The sequence below is a fragment of the Muntiacus reevesi genome, chromosome 2 (assembly GCF_963930625.1).
Source record: "Muntiacus reevesi chromosome 2, mMunRee1.1, whole genome shotgun sequence".
In the NCBI taxonomy this organism is placed as follows: Eukaryota; Metazoa; Chordata; class Mammalia; order Artiodactyla; family Cervidae; genus Muntiacus; species Muntiacus reevesi.
In genome coordinates, this window is record NC_089250.1 from 191,906,081 (window position 1) to 191,929,406 (window position 23,326).

Sequence of the window (23,326 nt, forward strand, 5' to 3'; positions counted from 1 at the left end):
AGTTAGAATTAAGATGCAAATGAGATGTGCCTTTAATTTTAATTAAGAAATTTAATTTCTTGGAGAAGAAAACTAGCACCTGTGATGTTTAAATGCACCTAAATCTAGATGTATATAATTGTAGTGACATTTGCTACCATAACCTTTTGTGATGTTTTGTTTGGATCGTTGATTTGGACTCTGTCCAATTTCTTCGCAGAATCATACATACAACTGTGTTTTAAATCTGCTTCTTGTTTTGTTGCTATTGAGGGGAAAGTAACTATATAAAGTAGGTAAAGTACTTGATCTGCTATTTACAATATGTTTCATATTATAAAGATGGGAATATCTTTCAGTTATTTGAAGACAAGGATAAAGTAAATTATAATGGAGAAAAATTGAGGTATATTTTAATTGTGTAGTTGAGCATTTGTTAAAAGTAACAGTAGAGAAATGGATTGGCAGCCATTAAGAAGAATGTGTAAATCTTTGTCCAGTATCCTGCCTGTTAAGTGTTTCTGACTCACAACCAGTTTTTCACAGCCAAAATAAACAGAGAGAGTGGAACAATTATCTAATAGATTTAGGCAATGTTGAGGATTCTTGTTTCATACACTTTGTTTCCACTGGAGTATGGGATTCTAAAGAAGGCATGTGCTAGTTTTAATTAGTATTTTAGCAGCAGCTATTTGCATGTAAAATTTTTTTAATTTATTAAATAATCCCCTACCAGTTTTTATTTGTACTTTAACTTTCTTAGCAACTCCTTCCTTAATAAATCTAAAGTTATTAATAAATCTAGGCAGACTTGAAAGGAAATTATTGAGTCTTCATTTAGTAGGGTCTAAATTAATTACATTTTCTGGACTTTATCCTCTATCTTATTGTGGCTAGTGCTATGATCTTGTATTTGGTTTCTAAAATAAGTGAAGTTCTATATTCTTATATCTCTTTTCTGCAATAGTATAGGAAGTTCCTTATATTATAGCTTTCATTTCACTGATGACTTTCTTTAATTGCATGCTTTAAAACCCTAATTCTAAAAATACTTCTGAAAAGTGAGGCATTACTAGTAGTAAACTGGCGTCTTAATTAAACTTAAGACTTTATCATTATTTCTCCTCTGAGCTGCGTTTGTAAAAGTTTTTATACTGTATTTAAACAGATTTTAAGACATCCTTAGGCACTTAATGGGTTGGATTTTATGCATTTGCAACAGTTTCTTCCTATTTTAGGCATAAAGCTTAAAGTTTAGACTGGCAGTGTAAGTGGTTATTTGATTGGAAAGTTGGAAAGAAGAGAAGTTCTGTCTTCATATACAGGATTTGTGGTGGTAGAATATTCACATGAAACTGTTTCATGGTCAGGGTGAGAGTACTGACCTGCAGTAGGAGGGAAAATAAGTGCTGCTCTGTGGTATAGAGAAATCTCCCGAGCACGGGCAGCACTCGGCCTTCCTTCTGTAGCATTTACAGTGAGTTAGTCCCTCGCAGAGGTTTTATTAAATTCAGAGTCTTAGGGGGAGAGTTTGGGGAAGAGGGGCTTTGGGCTACAAGTTCCGTAATGAACATGGTGCTTGGTGGAGCTCCCCAGGGGTAGGCCTCTCCAGCCTCTGAATGTCCCATCCCTCTTGAGACCCTGGACTCTTTGTGCTGTGATAGAACTTGGTCTGGAGCTGGGCGGAAGGAGTCTGCCGTCTCCCACTGCAGGGTCTTGGTTCACGCCAGTTCAGTCACTCAGTCCTGTCCGACTCTGCGACCCACGGTCTCACTGCAGAGTCTGGATGCCCTCTAAGTAGACTCCGCCACGCAAGTATGAGGTAGTGGTGTCATGACAAACGCGGGAATTCCACATGAGCTTTACTTCTGTAAAGCCTGTTTGTTCAGAGAGGACACCTAATTCACGGTGGTGCGGGTTATGTTTGCGTCTTTTAAACCCAGTAAGTTTTGTTGTAAGTAGATTTCAGTTTGTTTTAATGTAACAAAGTTTTTTTGTCTGAATCTTCTGGCAGCCATCTCTCAAATGTTAATGTTAATACCTGTCAGTGGGAGGGGTATCCACCTACATCTTTTCTGCAGTGCTTGAAACCATCCCACTTCCTTTTTCTTTTTCCTTAAGAACTGATTGCTGACACTTGGGAATTATAATCAGATTTCATCAATCTTTATGGAAAGGTTACCAATTATTGCACTGAAAAATAGGCATTTGTCTCTAATAGTAAGTGTTTCTCTTGGTATGTCTCTCTCAGTTCATTGCATTTAAATACCTCTTAGGTGAATGAATGCTTTGTGTCATGCCCTGATTTAATACATTTAAAGCAGACTTTATTGATGGCTTTCTTACTTTCAGTTATATGGGAGGGGGAATAATTTAATGGAGAATTTTTATAGGATCTTTTGGTTGCTTAGATGTCCTTGGGGTAGAAAAGAATGACTGGTATCAGTTATTTCTGTTGTGATACAAGCTCCAGAATCAATATTTGCATTGAAGAGTTGAGAGCAGTGAGGATTTTTATAGTGGGGATGTACATATTGAGCATTGGGCTGTACCTTCGGTGTGTATTCTTTCATTTTGTTCTCTAATGACTCTCAGAGGCTAGATTCAGTCACTCCAGTTTTAGAGAATAAAAGGCTTGGTTGTGAGATTTGTACTTGGCACTCAGCTAGTACATTAAAAACAAAACAGTGACTTGAATCCAGATCTCTCTGGCTTTTCTTGTCACAGTTCTTCGAGTGGTTCCATTATCGTCGATTAGTGAAACGTTGGGCGGAACGAAGAAACAGCCGCTTTATCAGCACCATCACCCTCCTTCTTACCCTCCTCTCTGGTTCTAATGTTCTTCAGCATTAACTGGCGGAGTTTAGGAGCCTGCCAAGGTGTCTGGCTCATTGTGTTCAATACAACATAGGCTTGTTTAATTTAGCAGTGCTCTGAGATGAAAGGTTCATGATGGCCAAGTACAAACAGACCTTCTGTGGGATGTTAATTTTGTTATAGGAGAGAATGCTTGTTTTTCCTTGCTCTGTGTTAATAAAGAAGCTGGCACATTTTCTCATCAGTTAAAAAGGACTTTGACGTATTTAAATCTGTGTAATCAAAGGGAAGTGAGTGGTTCTGATAAACATTCTTCTTTGTGCAGTTTTTGGTTAATTCCATTTTATACCTGCAAGCAAATTGCAGTTTGTGTGCTCTTTTGTTCTTTTCTTCTTTTTACTTTGAATTTGATTTTATGATTGGTCGCTGTGGGGATTTGATGGTAGGAAAATAAATCATTTCCTCATTTGAACAGATTGTGTGTTTGTGTGTATGTGTGTTTACGACAGGTTATCCTGTAGTAGGCAAAGTGATTCAGTCAGGCCCCTGCACAGAGGTGTCACTATATGATTTTGTGTAGTAATTTTTTTTCATAATAGCTCTGTTGACATGTAATTCACATACCATAAAGTCCACGGATTTAAAACATAAAATTCAATAGATCTTACTGTATTCACAGAGTTATGCACAGATCCCCAGTCTCATTCCAGAACACTTTCATCACCCTAAAAAGATCCCCCAGACCGAGTAGCAGTCACTTCCCATTCTTCCCTCTCTTTAGTCTCTGGCAACCACCGTTCTACTTTCTGTGTCTCTGAATTCAGAGTATGTCATGTAAATGGAATTGTACAATACGTGTGACCTTTTGTGTCTGACTTCTTTCACTTAGCATGTTTTTGAGGTTTGTCTGTGTCATAGCATATATAAGAATTCATTCTTTTTTGTTGCTAAATAATATTCTACTGCATAGATAGATAACATTTTGTTTATTCATCCGTTGATGGCCACTTAGGTTTTTTCCAGGTTTTGACTATTGCGAATGCTGCTGAGAACATTCATGTCTATGTTTTTTGGGTGGACATCTGCTATCATTTCTCAAGGATGTGTACCTAAGAGTAGAATTGCTGCCTCTCATGGTAACTCTATATTTAACTTTTTGAGGGACTGCCAAACTGTTTTCCAAAGTGGCTGTACTGTTTTACGTTCCCATCAGCAGTGTTAGAGGATTCCATCCTAGCCAACACTTATTATTTTTTGTTTTGTTTTTCATAGTAACCATCCCAGTGGATGTGAAGTGGTCTCTAGTGGTAATTTTGATTTGCATTTTCCCTACTGGCTAATGATGTTCAAAATCTTTTCTTGAGCTTCTTGGTTACTTGTATATTTTTTAGAGAAATGCCTATTCATGTTCTTTTCCTATTTTAAAAATGGGATTGTCTTTTTATTGTTGAGTTATAATATTTTTGTGTGTTCTAGATTTCTTTGTATATTTCAGATGCACCCCTCTGCCCTCCACATAGGTCTTTATCAGAGGTGTGAATTGTAAAATTTTCCTCCCTTTCTGTGGATTGTCTTTTCCCTTTTTAAAAAAATCTTCTTTGAAGAAGTTTTTTAATTTTTGAGAAGACCAGCTTCTGTTGTCTTTGGTTGCTTATGTAGTCTTGCCTCTGTTTGAAATTTTCTGCAAGTTAAAAAATGCACCTTATTTCTATACATCTGATTTTAAAAGTTGCTGCAAAATTAAATGATCAGCTGTTAACTGTACAATGGGTAGAGGTATTTAAACATCTTTCATATTTTCAAATATTCTCATCTAATACAAGGTGAGAGGACCAAGTTTCCTAACCTGAAACCCAATGTGCATTTTTTAAGTTAGAAAAAATGTCGTTCAGTGTTCTGCCTAGCTCAGAATGCATGGGACAGTCTGTGAAGGTTTTAAGTATTTTGTATGTACTAAGCCCTTGACTAGGCTTGGGGATCCGGAGGTGAGTAGGCCATGGCTCTATCCTCAAAGAACTAGAGGTCACATGCCAAGCTAGAAGCATCCACAGACAGTGGAGACCCATGGAAGGGGGGAAGGAGTACTCTCCTGTATCTGGGTGAGAATGCCTCACTGAAGAGTGGACACTTGAAGCAGCTCTATTGAGATATAATTCATGTACCACAAAGTTCACCCATTTGAAGCATGCAACTCAGTAATTTCAGTATAATCACAGAGTTGTGCTCAATCCGAAAAGATGGGTGGCAATTTTGTTGGGGTCTTTGATTCTCTCCTCCAGTTTCTTGCTACTGTGTACACCGTGTGTCTAGACCAGGTGTTTTGTAGCCATGGTATTTAGGATTCTTAGTGTAATAAAATGTAAAAATGGGTGTGATGACTTTGATGCCTAGAAGTGAACCTAAAGAAAACCACTTTACTTTCTTCAGGTTTTCAGAAAGAAAAATATCCTGCTTACCACTTAGTTCAGCTTTGGGCGGAGAGGGGGTGTGTGTCTCTAAGCTAAAGCCCAAGTAATTCCATTCAGTCAAAGCATAAAATGTGAGGCAAGGAGTAACAGGTGCGTGACTGTAGAGCAAGATTGATTGTAGAGAGCTGGTTGTGTCCTGTTAAGGACTTTAGATTTTGTCCCTGTTGATTCTGGAGCCACTCTTCAGCAGGGGGAGTGTGATGTAGTCACTCTGGCCCCTGTGTTATTTATGCTGCGTGTGGGGGCAGGACTGGAGACCAGAGACCCATTAGGCTGTTGCGTTAGTCCAGTAAGAGTCAGTGAGGACCTGAACTAGGGTATTTGTGGCAGAGTTGCATAAAACTCAGGCTGGAAATGTTTAGGAGCTATCAGTCGGGAATCCTGGCTACAAGTAACAGAAATCCTCCTAAGTGTAAACTATCTTAATTTAAGTGAGTGAAGTCGCTCGGTCATATCTGACTCTTTGCGACCCCATGAACTGTAGCTCACCAGGCTCCTCCGTCCATGGGATTCTCCAGGCAAGAATACTGGAGTGGGTTGCTATTTCCTTCTCCAGGGTATCTTCCTGATGCAGGGATCGAACCCAGGTCTCCCACATTGCAGGCAGACGCTTTAACCTCTGAGCCACCAGTTAAAAGCAGAATTAATTGGAAGGTTCTTGGAGAAAGTTGTATAAGACTTGAAATGCTGTAGATAGCAGAACAACCTAGGGACCTCGGGGATTGGAAGAGGTCTCATCATCACAGGTACTCTTTCTCCCAACTCTGGGCCCTTGGACTTCTGCATAGGGCAGGAGCTGTCTTCATACTCTCCTGTCAAGAGGAAGAAAAAGCTCCTCTTGCCCAGCTCATTTTTAAAATCCTAGGGGCTCTCTTGGCTTTGAATTTTGTGCCTTCACCAGGCACTGGGAAGGGGTCTTTGAAAGCTGTCTACCACCATCACGTTGGGAGTTCCCAAAAAGAGGAAGGTTGTTGTGGGCAGAGCCAGCCGTGCACACCTGCTCGAGGAGTACTGAGGTGGAGGATATCTGAGGAGGAAGAGTGCCTCCCACGTGTGTGTCTCTGATAGCCTATGGTGGCACCGTTGCCAACCATAGGGAGTTAAGGGAGCAGGCACACCGGAGTGCCATGAGTTCAGTTTTAGACCAGCTTAGACTGGGACCTGGAACTAATCACAATTTGCAAGTTACATATTTTTATGATTATTTGACTGGTTTGGCTTTCTTCATAATTAAAAGTCTTGTGAGGACAGGAACTGTCTTGTTTTCTTCATTCTGAACTTCCAGAGCCCAGCATAGTATGCTTGACACATAACAGGTATTCAGTGAATATCTATGTGAATGATCCAGGTGAACACGTTCAGCAGGCAGCTGAGTGTACAGTTTGGATCTCAGTCGAGGACAGGAAATATGGATTTGGAAGTTATCAATGTAGGGCTATGTAGTGGACACAGTGGCTAAGGGACTGTTATAAAAGTTCAGATACTGTGTAGACCTGAAATTTTCATGTCCAGGTAATTATGCCTTTTTTCTTTGCCATGCCAAGTATTATCAGTAATTATCCGCTGATAATCCTGCTAATTAGTTTTTTGAATTTCATGACTAAAATTAGATTTGTGATAGGTAGAGAAATAAAGGTGATAAAGACATTGTTTCCTTTTAAAAATAACTGACTCATAGGATGAAACCTTGGATATGATTTCAGATCACTCCTGTAAGCTCTCACAGAAGATGTTTATAAAACACTTGGAACAATACAGATTGTACTAAGAAAATGTGCTTTGATCAACTCTGGAGATACAAAGCAGGGAACTTAATAAATCAAGTCCTATTTGTGAATGGAAAGGACTGGAAATTCACCTTAAAAGTAAGAATTGAGTTCATAGCAAGTTTTGTTTCTGAATAGCAGATGTTAACTTATTTTCATCTTTTATGTGAAAAAAAAAAATGAATTGCAGGTTTCAGATCTTGGCATCTTGAAATCTGACTCCTGATTCCTATCTCTTAATAGCTTTTGGAACACTAGTCTAGAAATGGAATTTGACTTTGGTTTTTTACCCTTTAATTTTGAGGTGAATGTGCTGCCAGCTCTGTCTTTCCTCTATAGTCAAGAAAACCAAATCACAGGTAGCTTGGATATGGTATAATTTTTATTATTTAAATATTAGAAAAAATAGGGTCTTGTTTATCTAGAGTAGTAATATTACGTTGACACTTGGGAAAGATGGTTTTTTGGGTTTTGTGCTTTTTTTTTCATTTTAATGCATAAATAGAATTATATTACTTTTATGAGCTCAACGCTCTCAGCCTACCACCTTGCCATATGACAAGATATTATAGTAAATTGCATGTATTTTAAATGCCTTTGTTTATTGCCTAGATTCCTTTCTTACCCTTCTAGTAGAGACGTGAGACATATTCATTTATTTACTTTCTCGCCAAAGAACTTTAACTAAATTTGCCTGACTCCCAATGCAGGCAAGTGTCTTTTAGCAAGTTAATTTAAAGGAGCATTTCTAAAAACTCAACTTGCATAGATTATAGCATCCCAGCTTTTAAAATTACTGTTAAGATATATGTTTAAAATAGAACACAGATGATTTTCTTTTGGTTTATAGATTAATGCTTATTCTTTCAAATAGTTTCAGCACATATCTGATAGACTGAGACTCTATGCCTTCTGAATTTTACCAAGGCTCCTTCAAGACTGGGAAAGAGAATACATTTCAGATCTTAATGATGAAGTCAAAATTATGAGTTTGACTCCTGCATAAACTAGTTAAGTTATAAATGGGAAAAATCTCCATGCTGAGACCCCAAACCTCAGCACACTGTATCTTTTTTGAAATCAGTTACAGAGCTGAAATGAAAGAAGGTTGATTTCTGGAGATACCCCATATCAGCTCCTGGAGAATAAAAACTTTAAATACCTCTAATATAGTTTAGCTTATTCTGTATTCTGAAATGATTTTTATCAAGAGGTTCTTACCTTCATTCTTTACTAGTTAATTTTTCAGAGGTAGCATCATTCAAAATAGAAAAGTTCACAGCCTAGATGTCAGAGAGGGGTTCGTCAGCAGCCGTTATGGATGGGGGTAAACAGCAGCCCTGAGGGAAGAGGCCTGAGTCTCTCACGCAGCCGGGCCTGGGGCTTGTCAGGGCTACTTCTGTGCTGCATCGCTTTCACATATGCCATATCTCCGCTCCTTAGTTCTTGGATTTTTTTTTATGACTAATAAATATAATTTTATCATATATGTTAATATAACTTTGTCATATAATTTTATTACCATATCATTCATGATGAAAGTGAAAGAGGAGAGTGAAAAAGTTGGCTTAAAACCCAACATTCAAAAAACTAAGATCATGGCATCTGGTCCCATCACTTCATAGCAAAGAGATGGGGAAACAGTGAGAGACTTTATTTTGGGAGGCCCCAAAATCACTGCAGATGGTGACTGCAACCATGAAATTAAAAGACGCTTGCTCCTCGGAAGAAAAACTATGACCAACCTAGACAGCATATTAAAAAACAGAGACATTACCTTGCCAACAATGAAAGCTATGGTTTTTCCAGCAGTCATGTATGGATGTGAGAGTTAGATTATGAAGAAAGCTGAGTGCCAAAGAATTGATGCTTTTGAACTGTGATGTTGGAGAAGACTCTTGAGAGTCCCTTGGACTGCAAGGAGATCCAAGCAGTCCATCCTAAAGGAAATCAGCCCTGAATATTCATTGGAAGGACTGATGCTAAAGCTGAAACTCCAATACTTTGGCTACCTGATGCAAAGAACTGACTCATTGGGAAAAACCCTGATGCTGGGAAAGATTGAAGGCAGGAGGAGAAGGGGATGACAGAGGAGGAGATGGTTGGATGGCATCACCGATTGGATGGACCTGAATTTGAGCAAGCTCTGGGAGTTGGTGATGGACAGGGAGGCCTGGCATGCTGCAGTCTATGGGGTCGCAAAGAGTTGAACACAACTGAGCGACTGAGCTGAAAAGTAATTTTAAAAGCATTAAATAATGTAGAAGGAAGAACATCCAAATAGTTTATCTCTACCCAGATTTAGTCTAATTAAGGAAGGATTTGTCTTAATTATGGAAAGTTTAAAACAATGGAAATGCACCTCTGATTAAGTGTGTGTAGAATTTAGGCAAATGTGTTGCCTAGAAGTTATAAAGACTGGTGATTCTAAATAGTATATGCATGCTCTATAAACTGACATTTCTAATGGACTTTAGCTGTGGTTTCTGTAGTTTAAGTAGCTAATGAATCTTGATTATGCTCTCAGTAAACAGTCTTTCTCACTAGGCAGAGAATGCAGACACTTTTCAACCAGCGCTTGCTCCTGTGTTAGTCATACCTTAATTTAATAAGTTTTATTCTGCATCTCAGAGGTAGTGAAATAGTGTGCAGAAATGCTCTTAAGGGTGGAAGTGTGTAGTTTGTAGGCTTCTTTTACAGATGTGTTGTCCATGAAACCTTGTTTATAGGACAGCTCATCTTCAGATGGCAGTAGAGGTCTGGACTGGCCCTCACATGGGTTTGGGGAGCTCCATTTGAAACTGTTGTTCAGGCTGTTGTGAATGAAAGGTCGAGTCTAGGAAGTAATGAAGGATCAATTACTCGTCTGTATATCCTATTTGTTAATACTTTATACTGTATTATTTACTTATGTGAAAAACACAGGTGCAATTTTAAATGTTTGACACCACCATACACATGGCCAGAAGTAATAATCACACTGGCAGCTGCTCTACCCTGTAGCTCTAAGGCAGTCGTTTTCATCTTAGAGGAAAGACTTTGCTTGACTTGCCAAGATGATGATAATGAAGAGTACTCAAAAGCCGAAGCGAGGGAGAGAAATTATCGTATATATCTAGTCCTGTCAACAGCGTTGTTCTCTCTTCCATGTTAAGACTTACAGTCCGATGAAAGTGAATTAGAGAATAGTAACTGCACTGAGGATAAACACCGAGCACTCATGGTCGCACAGTCCACGTCCTCAGACAGGTGTGGTCCCCGTGGGGGCCTGGCCTGGGAGACCCACTGCTAAGGAGCTCATCATGGGGAATAGCTCTGTCATCTTGTTCAGGTTCCTAAGGTCATTGACGCTCCACCAGTCTGTGAAATGCTTCATCACAGAATTGCTGTGAGGGCAAGTGGAAGTGCTGCATCTGAAGCGGTTAGCACAGCGCCTGGCATGTTATACATCGTCAGTAGATGTTAGGTGACGGACATTAACAAGAGGGCAGTAGTGGACGGAAGAGGTGTTGTGAAGAAGTACAGATTCAGCTCTTAGCTTTAGTGGCACTCCACTGCGACAGGTGTCATTTTACCTTTTTAATTAAAGTAAATATTGGAGGCGAGTTGGAGAAGCTTCATAATGAAAACTTCATGTTTACTCTCAGATGTTGAATGTCTCTCCTTTTTGGACATGTTTCCTACCCTTTTACCTTAAAAAAATTTTATTTTCATTTTTACAAATCTGAAAAACAAAAATGAGAAGTTAAAATTACAGAATACAGAATATGCTGGTTGGTTTTTCGTCTTTCATTTTAATGGTTATTGCTTCTCTACAGGAATGAAAATATTCACAAACTATGCTCACAGAACTTGTGGTCTGGAATGCAGTGGTGACTGAATATTTATGAGATTAGCAGTGTTTAATGTGGATGTGACTTTGGATATGTGTTTAGAACATGTGACAGAATCATTTTGTCAGTCAAAATTTACTAAAAGCTTATCATCTGATAAAATTGTTCCTTTGAGAACAGAAAACATGATTAAAGACAGCTTAAAATTTTTAGGAAAGGGTAACAGTTTCTAAGGGAATCTGAAGCACAGTACATCAACAGTTTTCTCTAACAAGGGATATTTATTGATTTTTTTTTTTGTCCATTGCATGAGTTCATTGGATTCTTTTATTAAAAAATCCTAAAAGAGGAGTACCACTGCACAAGAAAAAATATAGTATAGATTTTCAAATGGATACCCTTGATAAGCTGTAACCTGTCGTATATATTAATGGCAAGAGGTGTGGACCTATTGAGTTTTGTTTGTGATGAATAAATAAGCTTATATCTTCTATCAGATGTAATTACCATCTTTGGTCCAATTGACATGGAATTCTCTAAAATCAGCAGAAGATAATGTGCTGTGGCATAGTATCTTGTTTGATACTAACAGGGACTTTACTTAAAGTTGCCTAGTTGTTATAGATAATTAATTAATAATGGGTCTTGCTACCTGTTTTTCATATCTTTTTATACTTCTAAACTGGCAGAATCTCTTAGAGATGACAAGCTCCACTCTGTGTATGGAAGTACTTTTTTTTTTTTTTTAACATTTGTCCTGAATTCACTTAGGTTTCAAGAGATAACCTTTGTTGTGGAATTTTAAGCTGTCAGTGTATAATTCTTTATTTATCGTATCACTGGCATTTATTATTTTAACTTTATATTAGAAGAATCATCCTATTTCCAGTGATACTCTTTAGTTGTATTATTTAAATGCAGTGACTAAAACTTTAACAGGCTAGATGCAGAATGGCTTTATAATTTGCTGCTGACCATGCTGCCTGAAACCCAGAATGTACAACAATGACAGAGTACATGTGCAGTAAATGTTTATTTGAATTAATGAATTGCTCTAGGCTAGCTTGTGGCTATAATATTTTCAAAATTAAGTGACCAAGCATTCAGTACTGGTAGTTGAGCTAAACATTTGGGCTTTGTTTGAAGCCAATAAACAGACCGCTGTGTAATCCAGGGAGACCAGTCTGTTCACTTTTCCGTCCAATAGTAATTTACTTTTACAGTTGTGTTTATATAGAGGAAAGGTCAAAAGAAAAGATGTATTTGAGGCAGTTATATCAACTGCTTCACTACAATGAAAGATTTCAAATATGCTAATGAAAAAGGGGCAACTTAGAATGGATACTGTAAAATATAAGCAGTTATTTTTTCCCCAGCTTTATTGAGGCATAATTGACCTGCAGTAAATGGCATGTGTTTAAAGTGTACGATTTAATCTGTTCTGACAAACATATACACCCTTGAAACCATCACCACAATAAGAATATTGAAAGTATCCATGACTGGCAAAAGTTTGTGTTCTTGGTAATGCCACCCTCACACCCTTCTGCTTATATCTCCATGCAGCCACTGATCTGTTGCTGTAGATTAGTTTGCCTGTTCTAGGGTTTTATGTAAGTGGATTTATGTATTCTGTACTCATTTTTGCCTGACTTCTGAAAGAAGCCACTGTAACTATTTCAAGGTTCATTCATGTTGTTGAGTGTATCAGCAGTTTTTTCCTTTATTCCTGAGAAATTTAGATACTCCACAGTTTGTGTATGTATTCACTGTTGATGGTCATTTGGATGTTTCCAGTATAGACAATATAAATAAAACTGATCTGAAAGTTTATATACAAGTCTTTGTATGGACATATGCTTTCTTTTCTCTTAGGCAGATACCTAGGAGTGGGATGGCTCTATCATATGGTAGGTTATGTTTAAGTATTTTAAAACCATAAAATTGTTTTTCAAGTTGTCATGTCCTTTTACATTTATCACCCAGCAGTGCATGAGAGTTCCAGTTACTCCACATCTCTGTCAGCAGTTAATATGGTCAGTCTTTTTAATTCTAGTCATTCTAATAAGTGTGTCGTGGTATTATCTCATTGTGCTTTTAATTTGCATTTTCCTAATGACTAATGTGTTGAGTACTTTTTTATGTGCTAATTTGCCATTTCTCTGTGAAAGGTCAGATCTATTATTCATTGATTATATTTTTTTGTTTTCTTATTGCTGAGTTTTGAGAGTTCTTTATATATTCTATATACAGATTCTTTATTAGATAAATGATCTGCAAGTATTTTCTCCCAGTCTCATTTGTCTTTTAATTTTCTTAACAGTGTTTTTCAAAGAGCAAAAGTTCTTAAGTTTGACGTTCAGTTTATCAGTTTTTCCTTTTATGGGTTATGCTTTTGGTATCATATTTAAGAAATCTTTACCTAATCCTTGATCATAGAGATTATCTCCTGTTGTCTTGTAGAAGTTTATAGTTTTAGGCTTTACATTTAGGGATATGATCTATTTTGACTTGATTTTTGCATGTGATACAAGGTGTGATCAGAGTTCATATTTTTTGCATATGGATATCTGGTTGTTCCAGCACCATCTGTTGAAGTGACCATTCTCTCTTCACTGAATTGCCTTTGCACCTTAGTCAGAAGTCACTTGTGGTCTGTTTTGGAGTCTGTTTTGTTCCATTCATCTTTTGTCTGCCATTATGCTTCAACTATGCTGTAATTATTGTAGTCTTATACTCAGGCTTGAAATTCGGTCGTATTAGTCCTCCAACTGTGTACTTTTTTTTCAAAGTTGTTTTGGCTATCCATATAAAATTTAGCATCAGCTTATCAATGTATACAAAACAGCCTTTGAGAATTTGTTCAGGATTGTACTGAATCTGTGTGTCAATTTGGGCTTCCCAAAATGAAAAATGGAAACAGTGACAGACTTTATTTTCTTGGGCTCCAAAATCACTGAAGATGGTGTTTGCAGCCATGAAATTAAAAGATAATTGCTCCTTGGAAGAAAAGCTATGACAAACCTAGACAGCATGTTAAAATGCAGAAATATCACTTTACTGACAATGGTCTGTATAGTCAAAGCTATGGTTTTTTCCAGTAGTCATGTGAGATGTGAGGGTTGGATCATAAAGAAGGCTAAATGCCGAAGTGTTGAACTGTGGTACTGGAGAAGACTCTTGAGAGTCACTTAGACAGCAAGATCAAACCAGTCAATCATAAAGGAAATCAATCCTGAATATTCATTTGAAGGACTGACGCTAAAGCTGAAGCTCCAATACTTTGGCCACCTGATGTGAAGAGCCAAGTCATTGGAAAAGACCCTGATGCTGGGAAAGATTGAGGGCAGGAGAAGAGGGTAATAGAGGATGAGATGGTTGGATGGCATCACTGACTCAATGGACATGAGTTTGAGCAAGCTCCAGAAGATAGTGAAGGACAGGGAAGCCTGGTGTGCTGCTGTTCATTGGATTACAAAGAGTTGAACAAGACTGAGTGAACAACGAAAAACAAAGATGGCACTAATGGTAAAGAACCTGCCTGCCAATGTAGGAGACATGAGAGACACGGGTTCAGTCACTGGGTCAGGAAGATCCCCTGGGGGAGGATACAGCAACACACTCTAGTATTCTTGACTGGAGAATCCCATGGACAGGGGAGCCCTTACAGGCTACAGTCCTTAGGGTCTCAAAGAGTTGGACACTGCTGAAGCAGCCTAGCACATATGCACGCGTATGTCAATTTGGAGAGAATTGACTTCTTAGAACAGTATTAAGTCTTCCAGTCCATGAAGGTGTTTTATTTCTCTTCTTTATTTATGTCATTAATTTCTCTCAGCTGTGTTTTAAAGTACAGATCTTGCATATCTTTTGCCAGATTTAGGCCTATTTCATGTATTTTGGCCTTATTATAAGTGGTATTTTTTAAAATGTCAGTATAAAATTGTTCATTACAGTTGAGAAATATAGTACAATTTATGAAAATACAGTTTGATATGTATATATTGAGATGGCCAAAAGATTTGTTCAGTTTTTTCCATAAGATGACTCTGGTAATGCTTAGTTGTCTTTAACCTCATACAAAACAATTTTCTTAGATTGTATTTTGATAGCTATCATCAGTGTGCATTAAAAAAGAAACTTAAATTGGTGAATTTTTGTGTAGTCATTTTAATATTGAAGATGGAAGGAAAAAAAGCAACGTTTTTGGTGTGTTATGCTTTATTATTTCAAGAAAGGTAAAAACAACTGAAATGCAAAAAAATATTATAGCATATGGAGAAGATGCTGTAACTGAAAGTGTCAAAAGTGGTTTGTGGTTTCATGCTGGAGATTTCTCACTGAATGATGCTCTGCATTCAAGTAGACCAGTTGAAGTTAATAATGATGAAATCAAGACATTAATTGAGAACAGTCTGTGTTACAGCCGTCTGGAGACAGCTGACATGCTCGAAATATCCAGATCAAGTGTTAAAAATCGTTTGCACTGGCTTGGTTATGTTAATCACTTTGGTGTTTGGGTTCCACATAAGTTAAACAAACAAAAACAAAAAAACCTCCTTGACTGAATTTTCACATGTGAGTCTTTACTAAAATATAATGAAAATGTTCCATTTTTAAAATGAATTGTGATGGGCAGTGAAAAGTGAATACTGTACAATAATGTGGAATGGAAGAGAACAGGGGACAAGCAAAATGAACTGGCACCAACCACCCCAAAAGACTGGTCTTCATCCAGAGAAGGTGATCTTGTGTATATGGTGGGATTGGAAGGGAGTTCTCTATTATGAGCTCCTTCTGGAAAACCAAGCAGATCCAACAAGTACTGCTTCCAATTAGACCACCTGAAAGCAGCATGGGAAGAGAAGCATCCAGAATTAGTCAACAGGAAATGCACAATCCCCCCTCAGGGTGGTGCAGGGCCACCTGTTTCTTTGATGACCAGGCAAAAACTATTACTGCAGCTTGGTTGTTAAGTTCTGATTCATCCACCGTATTCACCAGACATTGCACCTTTGGGTGTCCATTTATTTTGGTCTTTACAAAATTCTCTTAATGGAAAAAATTTCAATTCCTTGGAAGGCTGTAAAAAGGCACCTGAAACAGTTCTTTACTCAAAAATATAAAATGTTTTGGGAAGATGAAATTATGAAGTTGCCTGGAAAGTGGCAGAAGGCAGTGGAACAAAATGATGAATATGTTGTTCAGTGAAGTTCTTGGTGAAAATGAAAAATGTGTTTTATTTTTACTTAGGAACTAAGTAAAACCAAAGGAACTGTTTGGCCAACCCAATAGATCTTATATCCTGCAGCTGTGCAAAATTCACTTATTTTCTAGGGTCTGGTGCATTTTCTATATAAATAATTGTTATTCCTCATCTTAGAGGGAAATTATTCAGTTTTTCATCATTAAGTGATGTTGCTGTAGATTTTTTTTTGTGGATTCTCTTTATCAGGTTGAGAAAATTCTCTTCTATTTTTAGTTTGTTAAGAGTTTTCTCCGGAATGGACTTTGTTAGGTTATGTTTCTGCATTTATTGGGGTAATTGTATAATTTTTATTAGTTTGTTAATGTGGTAAATTACATTGAATATATTTCAGATTGTAAGCCAGATTGCATTCCTTGGATAAACCCCATGAGGTCATGATATATTATCCTTTTTATATATTGCTGGGTTTAATTTGCTAAAATTTTGTTTGCAATTTTTGCATCTGTGTTCATGAGGGACATAATAGCTTCTTGTAATGTCTGCCTATCTTCAGTATCAGCTTAATGCTGGCTTCATAGAATAAATTGGAAATTATTTCCTCCTATTCAATTTTCTGAAAGAATTGGTAATTTTCTTTTCCTTTAGTGTTTGTTCAGAGTTCACGAATAAGACCATCTGGATCCAGAGTTTTCTTTGAGGGAGGATTTTAAGCTATAGATTCAATTTTAGAAATAGATTCAGGGCAAGAAAAAAAATAGATCTGGGGCTATACAGGATACGTTTCTTTTTTGAGTGGGTTTGGTATTTTTTATTTTTCAAAGAGTTTGTCCATTTCATCTGTCAAATTTATTGCCATAAAAGTTTTTATTGTAGTCTCATATTATCTATTTCGTATCTAGAGTGTATGGTGATATCACCTCCTTATGTTGGTATGTAATTTGTGTCTTATTTTTTCCTGATCAATCCGTTTGGAGACTTATTTATCAAATTTATTTACCCAGTCAAAGAATCAGCTTCTGTTTCCTTTATTTCTCCTTTTAGAAATTTCATTGATTTTCTGCTGTAATCCTCATTTTTTCCTTCCTTCTCCATACTGTGTGTATGTGTAATTTTAATTATTTTTCTTTTTTTGCTAAATTTTTCTAATTTTATACAATCTGGTTCTTTAAGGTCTTGATTTAGGTTGTTTCCTTCCCAAGATAATTGAGGATATCAGAGAAGTTGAGACAGCAGTTAAAATGCACAGCCCTCTAGCCATTTTTTTTTTTTAATTTTTATTATTTTTTTAATTTTTTGTTTTTTTTTTTTCATTTATTTTTATTAGTTGGAGGCTAATTACTTTACAATATTGTAGTGGGTTTTGTCATACATTGACATGAATCAGCCATGGACTTACATGTATTCCCCATCCCGCTCCCCCCTCCCACCTCCCTCTCTACCCCATCCCTCTGGGTCTTCCCAGTGCACCAGGTCCGAGCACTTTTCTCATGCATCCAACCTGGGCTGGTGATCTCTTTCACCCTAGATAATATACATGTTTCGATGCTGTTCTCTTGAAACATCCCACCCACGCCTTCTCCCACAGAGTCCAAAAGTCTGTCCTGTACATCTGTGTCTCTTTTTCTGTTTTGCATATAGGGTTATCATTACCATCTTTCTAAATTCCATATATATGTGTTAGTATACTGTAATGGTCTTTATCTTTCTGGCTTACTTCACTGTGTATAATGGGCTCCAGTTTCATCCATCTCATTAGAACTGATTCAAATGAATTCTTTTTAACGGCTGAGTAATAGTCCATGGTGTATATCTACCATAGCTTCTTTATCCATTCGTCTGCTGATGGGCATCTAGGTTGCTTCCATGTCCTGGCTATTATGAACAGTGCTGCGATGAACATTGGGTTGCACATATCTCTTTCAGATCTGTACCCATTTTCTTAATGTCATAAATGCTGTGATAGAGGCAAGTAAAAATACAATGGGAACATACAAGAAGAGAGGTGAACCTGTGAAGAGTAAGTGAGAGGACCTCTCTGGCGACTTTGACGCCCCAGGAGTTTGAGGTCCCGCTTGGGTCCCGCTTGAGGTCCCGTTTGAGGTCCCATTTGAGGTCCCGTTTGCGGTCTCGTTTGCAGTCCAGGATAAATCTGTAAGACTTAGTGCGAAGTATTAGTTCCTACAGTTTATTCTGCATTGGTTGCAGATCTCCCTCTTGGTTGCTGTATTCCGAAAACTGAGTTAGAATATTCCAGGAGTAACTCTGCATAGACCTAATATTCCCCTGGGGTTAATCGACAGCTCTGCGTTTTATTTCTATTAAGACTGTTTGCAGTGGTCATGGTAACTCTAGCTCTAACGGTGGTGGCAGGTGTTGCTGACAAGATTGTGTTGAATAGGAGGAAAACCTGGGGGTGGAATGTGAGGGGATTGTTACAGAGATTTACATCAGTATCTCACTGCGAACTCAGTAATGATGATTTCTCAAACTGTTCCTTGTTTAGCAGGTTATAACTTCTTAAAAAGTAATTTTATCATTAAAAAGACATAATTCTACAGTTATTTTATAAATGGAGTGAAACCAGCATAATGTAGTAACATCTCAGAGTCCATATTACTAGGTTGAGTTCTTCTCCAATCTGAATCAAGGTACTATATTTAGGGATTTTGAAAAATATATAACAGCTGTTTGCTGGGAGGCACTAATAGGACTGGTGGTCAAATGTAGAGAAGAAACAAAAGGGAAGAAAGTGGAGTTATTTTCAAGTGGCCACGAGGGCCAAGAATTATGTGTATTATTTTATTTTCTCTTAAGGCTCAGGTTCACAGTGCTTTTTAAAAAAAAATTATTGTTGGAAGAACAAGCTACTCCTTTAACTGCTTGCTTCTCAAAATTATAAAATTTTCCATCCCATAAGTTTGTAGAGGAGAAAATAGCAGTGGGATTAAGCAGCTAGTTTTGATAGTGTCAGGACCGGAACCCAGACTCCTGAGTCAGAAACCTGGATTCTAACACAGCTTCCCTCCTTTGTATTCTGTGTAGCGATGAGTTTAGCTTAATGGTACTTTTCTTCTGGTTGTAGTTTAAATGAAAAAATAAATGAGTTATCACTCAAACGTTTAATACTATTTTGGGCAGGGGACCCATTTTCATCTTCTCAAGGATAGAGGAAATAATTAAGGGTCATGCTGATAAGAAGCTACTTAGAGTTTTTGTGTCTGAAAGTGATTTCCATCTCATTCACTCCATCTACTTTATTTTTTTAATTGACATATAGTTGACTTAAAATATGTTAATTTCTGCTGTAAAGCAAAGTGACTCAGTTATATACATATATACATTCTTCTTTATATTCTTTTCCACTATGGTTTATCCAGGATATTGAATATAGTTCCCTGTGGTATACAGTAGGACCTTGTTGTTTATCCATCCTATATGTAATAGTTTTCATCTACTAACCCCAAACTCCCAATTCTTGCCTCCCCCTTGGCAGCCCCAAGTCTGTTCTCTGTATCATTGAGTCTGTTTCTGTTTCATAGATAGGTTCATTTGTGCCATAGTTTAGATTCCACATGTACGTGATATCATGTGGTATTTATCTTTCTGTTTCTGACTTAGTATCATAATCTCTAGTTGCATCCATGTTGCTGTGAATGGCATATCTCATTCTCTTTTTATCACTTCTAGAATTATAAGTTTTTTTTAATTGGACAAACATAAGGGAATGTCCATGCATTGTCTGTCTTCCTAAAAAAATTTAAAGTCAGAGAATTGATCATGTCCATACCCCAGCACCCAGCAAAATGCCTGATTGCAGCTCCATCTTTATCCATTCCTCTGTTGATGGATACTGGGCATTGTCTGTTTATTCAGATCAAGAGGAACCTATAAAGGCCTAGTTTGTTCACATTATCTGGGCTGAGCATATTTTCTCATTCTTTCCTTTTCACCATTTTGTAGAGATTCTGATGGATACTTCAGAGAGCTATATGACACAGTCTCCTAACTTATTCCTGAAATTCATATTCGTCAGATGCAGCAGCAACCTGATGAGTGAACATGATGAATGAAGTTCATGGAGTAGATGAATATCTTTATTTTTCAGCAGGACAGCAGAGTGAAGTTCTGTTAGTCTATTCATCTAACTGAATCTTAGCTTTTAAATGTATCAACTGTTTGATGTCTTTGTTAACTAAATTGTTGGACTTTCACCAACAATTATAAACCAAAGAGCATCCAATTTGTCAAAAAGAATCAAAACAAAACAAAAAAAAATGAGAATTGTTTTTGTTAACACAGAATTATTTCCAGTGGTGAAGTCTGAAAAAGGCAGATTTTTAAATGTAATCTTTAAGTGAAAGTGAAAGTCACTCAATCGTGTCTGACTCTTTGTGACCCCATGGACTATGTAGTCCCTGGAATTCTCCAGGCCAGAATACTGGAATGGGTAGCCTTTCCCTTCTCCAGGGGATCTTCCCAACCCAAGGATCAAACCCAGGTCTCCCACACTGCAGATGGATTCTTCACCAGCTGAGCCACCAGGGATTCCCATAATCTTAAAGAGGCTTAGTAAAGTCAGATGAGCTGTTCCTTTAAGATTTAATTAACTCATGAATTTAGACTCCACAGTCCATTTTTTTGCATAGCTGTCCCATTCACTGGGCATCTTTCCCAGTTAGGACAGATGATCACTATATTTTGTGGCTTCCATGATATAGAAATTATAGCTGAGTGTAGTTAGCCCACCCTTGAGCTGAGGTGTATTTACATTCTACTTTGTTACCCTTTTAAGGACTTTGGGCTGTTGAGGTAGCACCAGTGCTTTTGTTGGTCAGATAATGAGGGGTAAGGGTAGTGGCCAGGAGGGAGGAAACCTTGTATTTTTTTAAAAAAAGGAAAAAATTAGATGTGAATGAATGCTCAGACATTGAAATTTAATATTATGGAAATCAGCAAACTTTCAGAAAGTAAGCAGTCTAATTAAGAATGAAAAATCGAACCCATTTTTCCTTTCCTTTGAGTTAAAATGCTGAGCTCGTAGAGGCCTTGAGAAGGTTGTCTTTTTCTACCACCAGCACGATGCCTCATGGAGGCCATGTTTCAAATTAGTCCAGAGGGGTCTCTCCTCTGATCTCTTTCTTTCTTTTTTTTTTTTTTTGATCTCTTTCTTACATACAGAATTGTCCATGACATATTTTATAAGAAGTCAGTTGTCAGGAAAGAGTGGCATTTATTACTTTAAAAATAAAATGTCACAGTTTATATCTCTTGGGTTGTGGGAGTCTGACATACAGCTGTGGCCTGATTAGGTGTATTGTTCTTGAGTAGACATTTTAGATTTATTAAGTAATAAGATTCTGTCCGTTTCTTAATGAAAATTATAGTCTAGTTATGTTTGAAAAACTAAATTTCGATTTATCGTTAGTGGTAAAGCTAGAGTGTTCTTAGAGAGGAAGTTATAGAAAGTTAAATGCTGTCATTCTGTCTCTTCATACTAAGAACAAAAGCAAATAATTGTGAACTATTTCTGTGAGTTGAACCTTAAGTTAGAACTTGCCTTTTCCGGTATCATAAGGAGCACTTTGCCTAGTTGCTATGGAAACACATTTAATTATTGAGTTGAAATTTGTGATGTAGATCCTCAATACAAATCTGCTGTGAAAGATAGATGTTGCAAACTAAGACTCTTAATGCTACTCCTACACCTGGGTCAAGAAGAAACATTGACCACACACTTGCTATATGGAAAGTCCTATGCAAGAGACCTGGGTACACAGATGGGAAGACAAGGTTCTTCGCCTCCAGGAGCTCAGATTCTTGTAGGGAAACAGTAATCAGCCATGTGGACCAGAACTGGACCAGTGATAGAATGCTGGTATGTGCAGAGTGCACTGGGAGGGAATATCTGAGGTGACTTTAAGGATGTGTGAAGTTTCCTGGTAGACAGGGAGTTGAGATGAACACTGTGCCCACAGAGGAACTGCCTGGATAGGGGCTAAGAGGTGAGGAGTTTCTGGTTGTTGTTTTTAATTACTGTATATCTTCTTAGCCATACTATTGGGAAATATTTGGGGGATCTTAAATTTTTAAATTCATGAGCCAGTTGAATGTAGACTGTGGAGTCACCCTGCTAGCTGCCCACTTGACTGTGCCACTCTAAGGTATTTAACCTCTCCAATCCTCGTGAGGATGAAATGAGAGCCTATTGGTGAAGGGCCTAGTTCAAAGTTTGACATTTAGTAAGCTCTGGATAAATGTGAATTGCTTTTTCAACAGCATCAGTATTATTGTTCATTCTAGCCTCCTGGTAATCGTGAATGTTTTTTGTAACGGTGAGGGATCTGTATTTGTAAAACACTTTATGCTTGCTTGTCTGTTGAGCGTCTGACTGTGTGCTGAGCACGCGATGTGTCTCAGCACTGGGCTGGGACTCGATGCTGGGGAAGTGTGCCTAGCTCCTGTCCTTCGGCAGCTTCCAACTTAGTTGATGATGAAAACAGGCAAATCTGAAATAAAGCGAGTGTGCACTGCACTGTACTGTGTGGCGGTCTGTGCGCACAGTCTGCATATTAAAGTACAGGCGTCTTTCGTTTTGCTGTGCTTCATTCATTTTGAAAATCTTGCATGTTTTTACACACTGAAGGTTTGTGGCCACCCTGCATCGAACAAGTCCGTTGTTGCTATTTTTCCAATAGCATTTGCTCACGTAGGTCTCTGTGTCACATTTTGGTAATCTCACAGTATTTCATAGTTTTTCATTACTGTTATATTTGTTTTGCTGATTTGTGATCAATCACCTTTGATGTTATTATGACTCACTGAATGCTGAGATGATCGTTAGCTTTTTTTTTTTTTAAGCAATAAAACATTTTTTAGTTAAGGTATGTCCATTGGTGATGGACAGGGAAGTCTGGTGTGCTGCAGTCCATGGGGTCAAAAAGAGTCGGACACAACTGAGCAACTGAACTGAACTGATTGTTTTTTTAGACATAATGCTACTGTGCACTTCATTGACTTTAGTATAGAATCAACATAAATTTTATCTATACCGGGGGCCAGAAGACTCATGAGACTTACTTTATGATGATGCTTGCTTTATTGTGATGATTTGTAGCAAAACTCTCAGTGCTTGTGTAGCCCAGTTACTTTTCCAGGAGGTCCAGGAGAAGGAATGGCAACCCACCCCGGTATTCTTGCTGGGGAAATCCCATTGACAGAGGAGTCTGGTCATGGGGTGTCGAAAAGTCAGACATG

At 37.7% G+C, this 23,326-nt stretch overlaps 1 protein-coding gene across 13 annotated transcripts in view; it reads left to right on the plus strand.

Moving 5' to 3' along the window:
• MRTFB (myocardin related transcription factor B) overlaps positions 1–23,326 on the plus strand; it is a 208,143-nt gene that overhangs the window by 11,863 nt on the left and 172,954 nt on the right. For 7 of the 13 annotated variants that reach the window (XM_065924354.1, XM_065924356.1, XM_065924358.1 and 4 more), the window contains one exon: positions 6,968–7,129. The exons of the other annotated variants lie outside the window; for them this stretch is intronic. In XM_065924354.1, coding sequence (XP_065780426.1) covers positions 7,037–7,129 — 93 coding nt within the window. In that variant the 5' untranslated portion in view covers positions 6,968–7,036. The remainder of the gene's footprint in view (positions 1–6,967; positions 7,130–23,326) is intronic. 13 annotated transcript variants of the gene reach the window in all.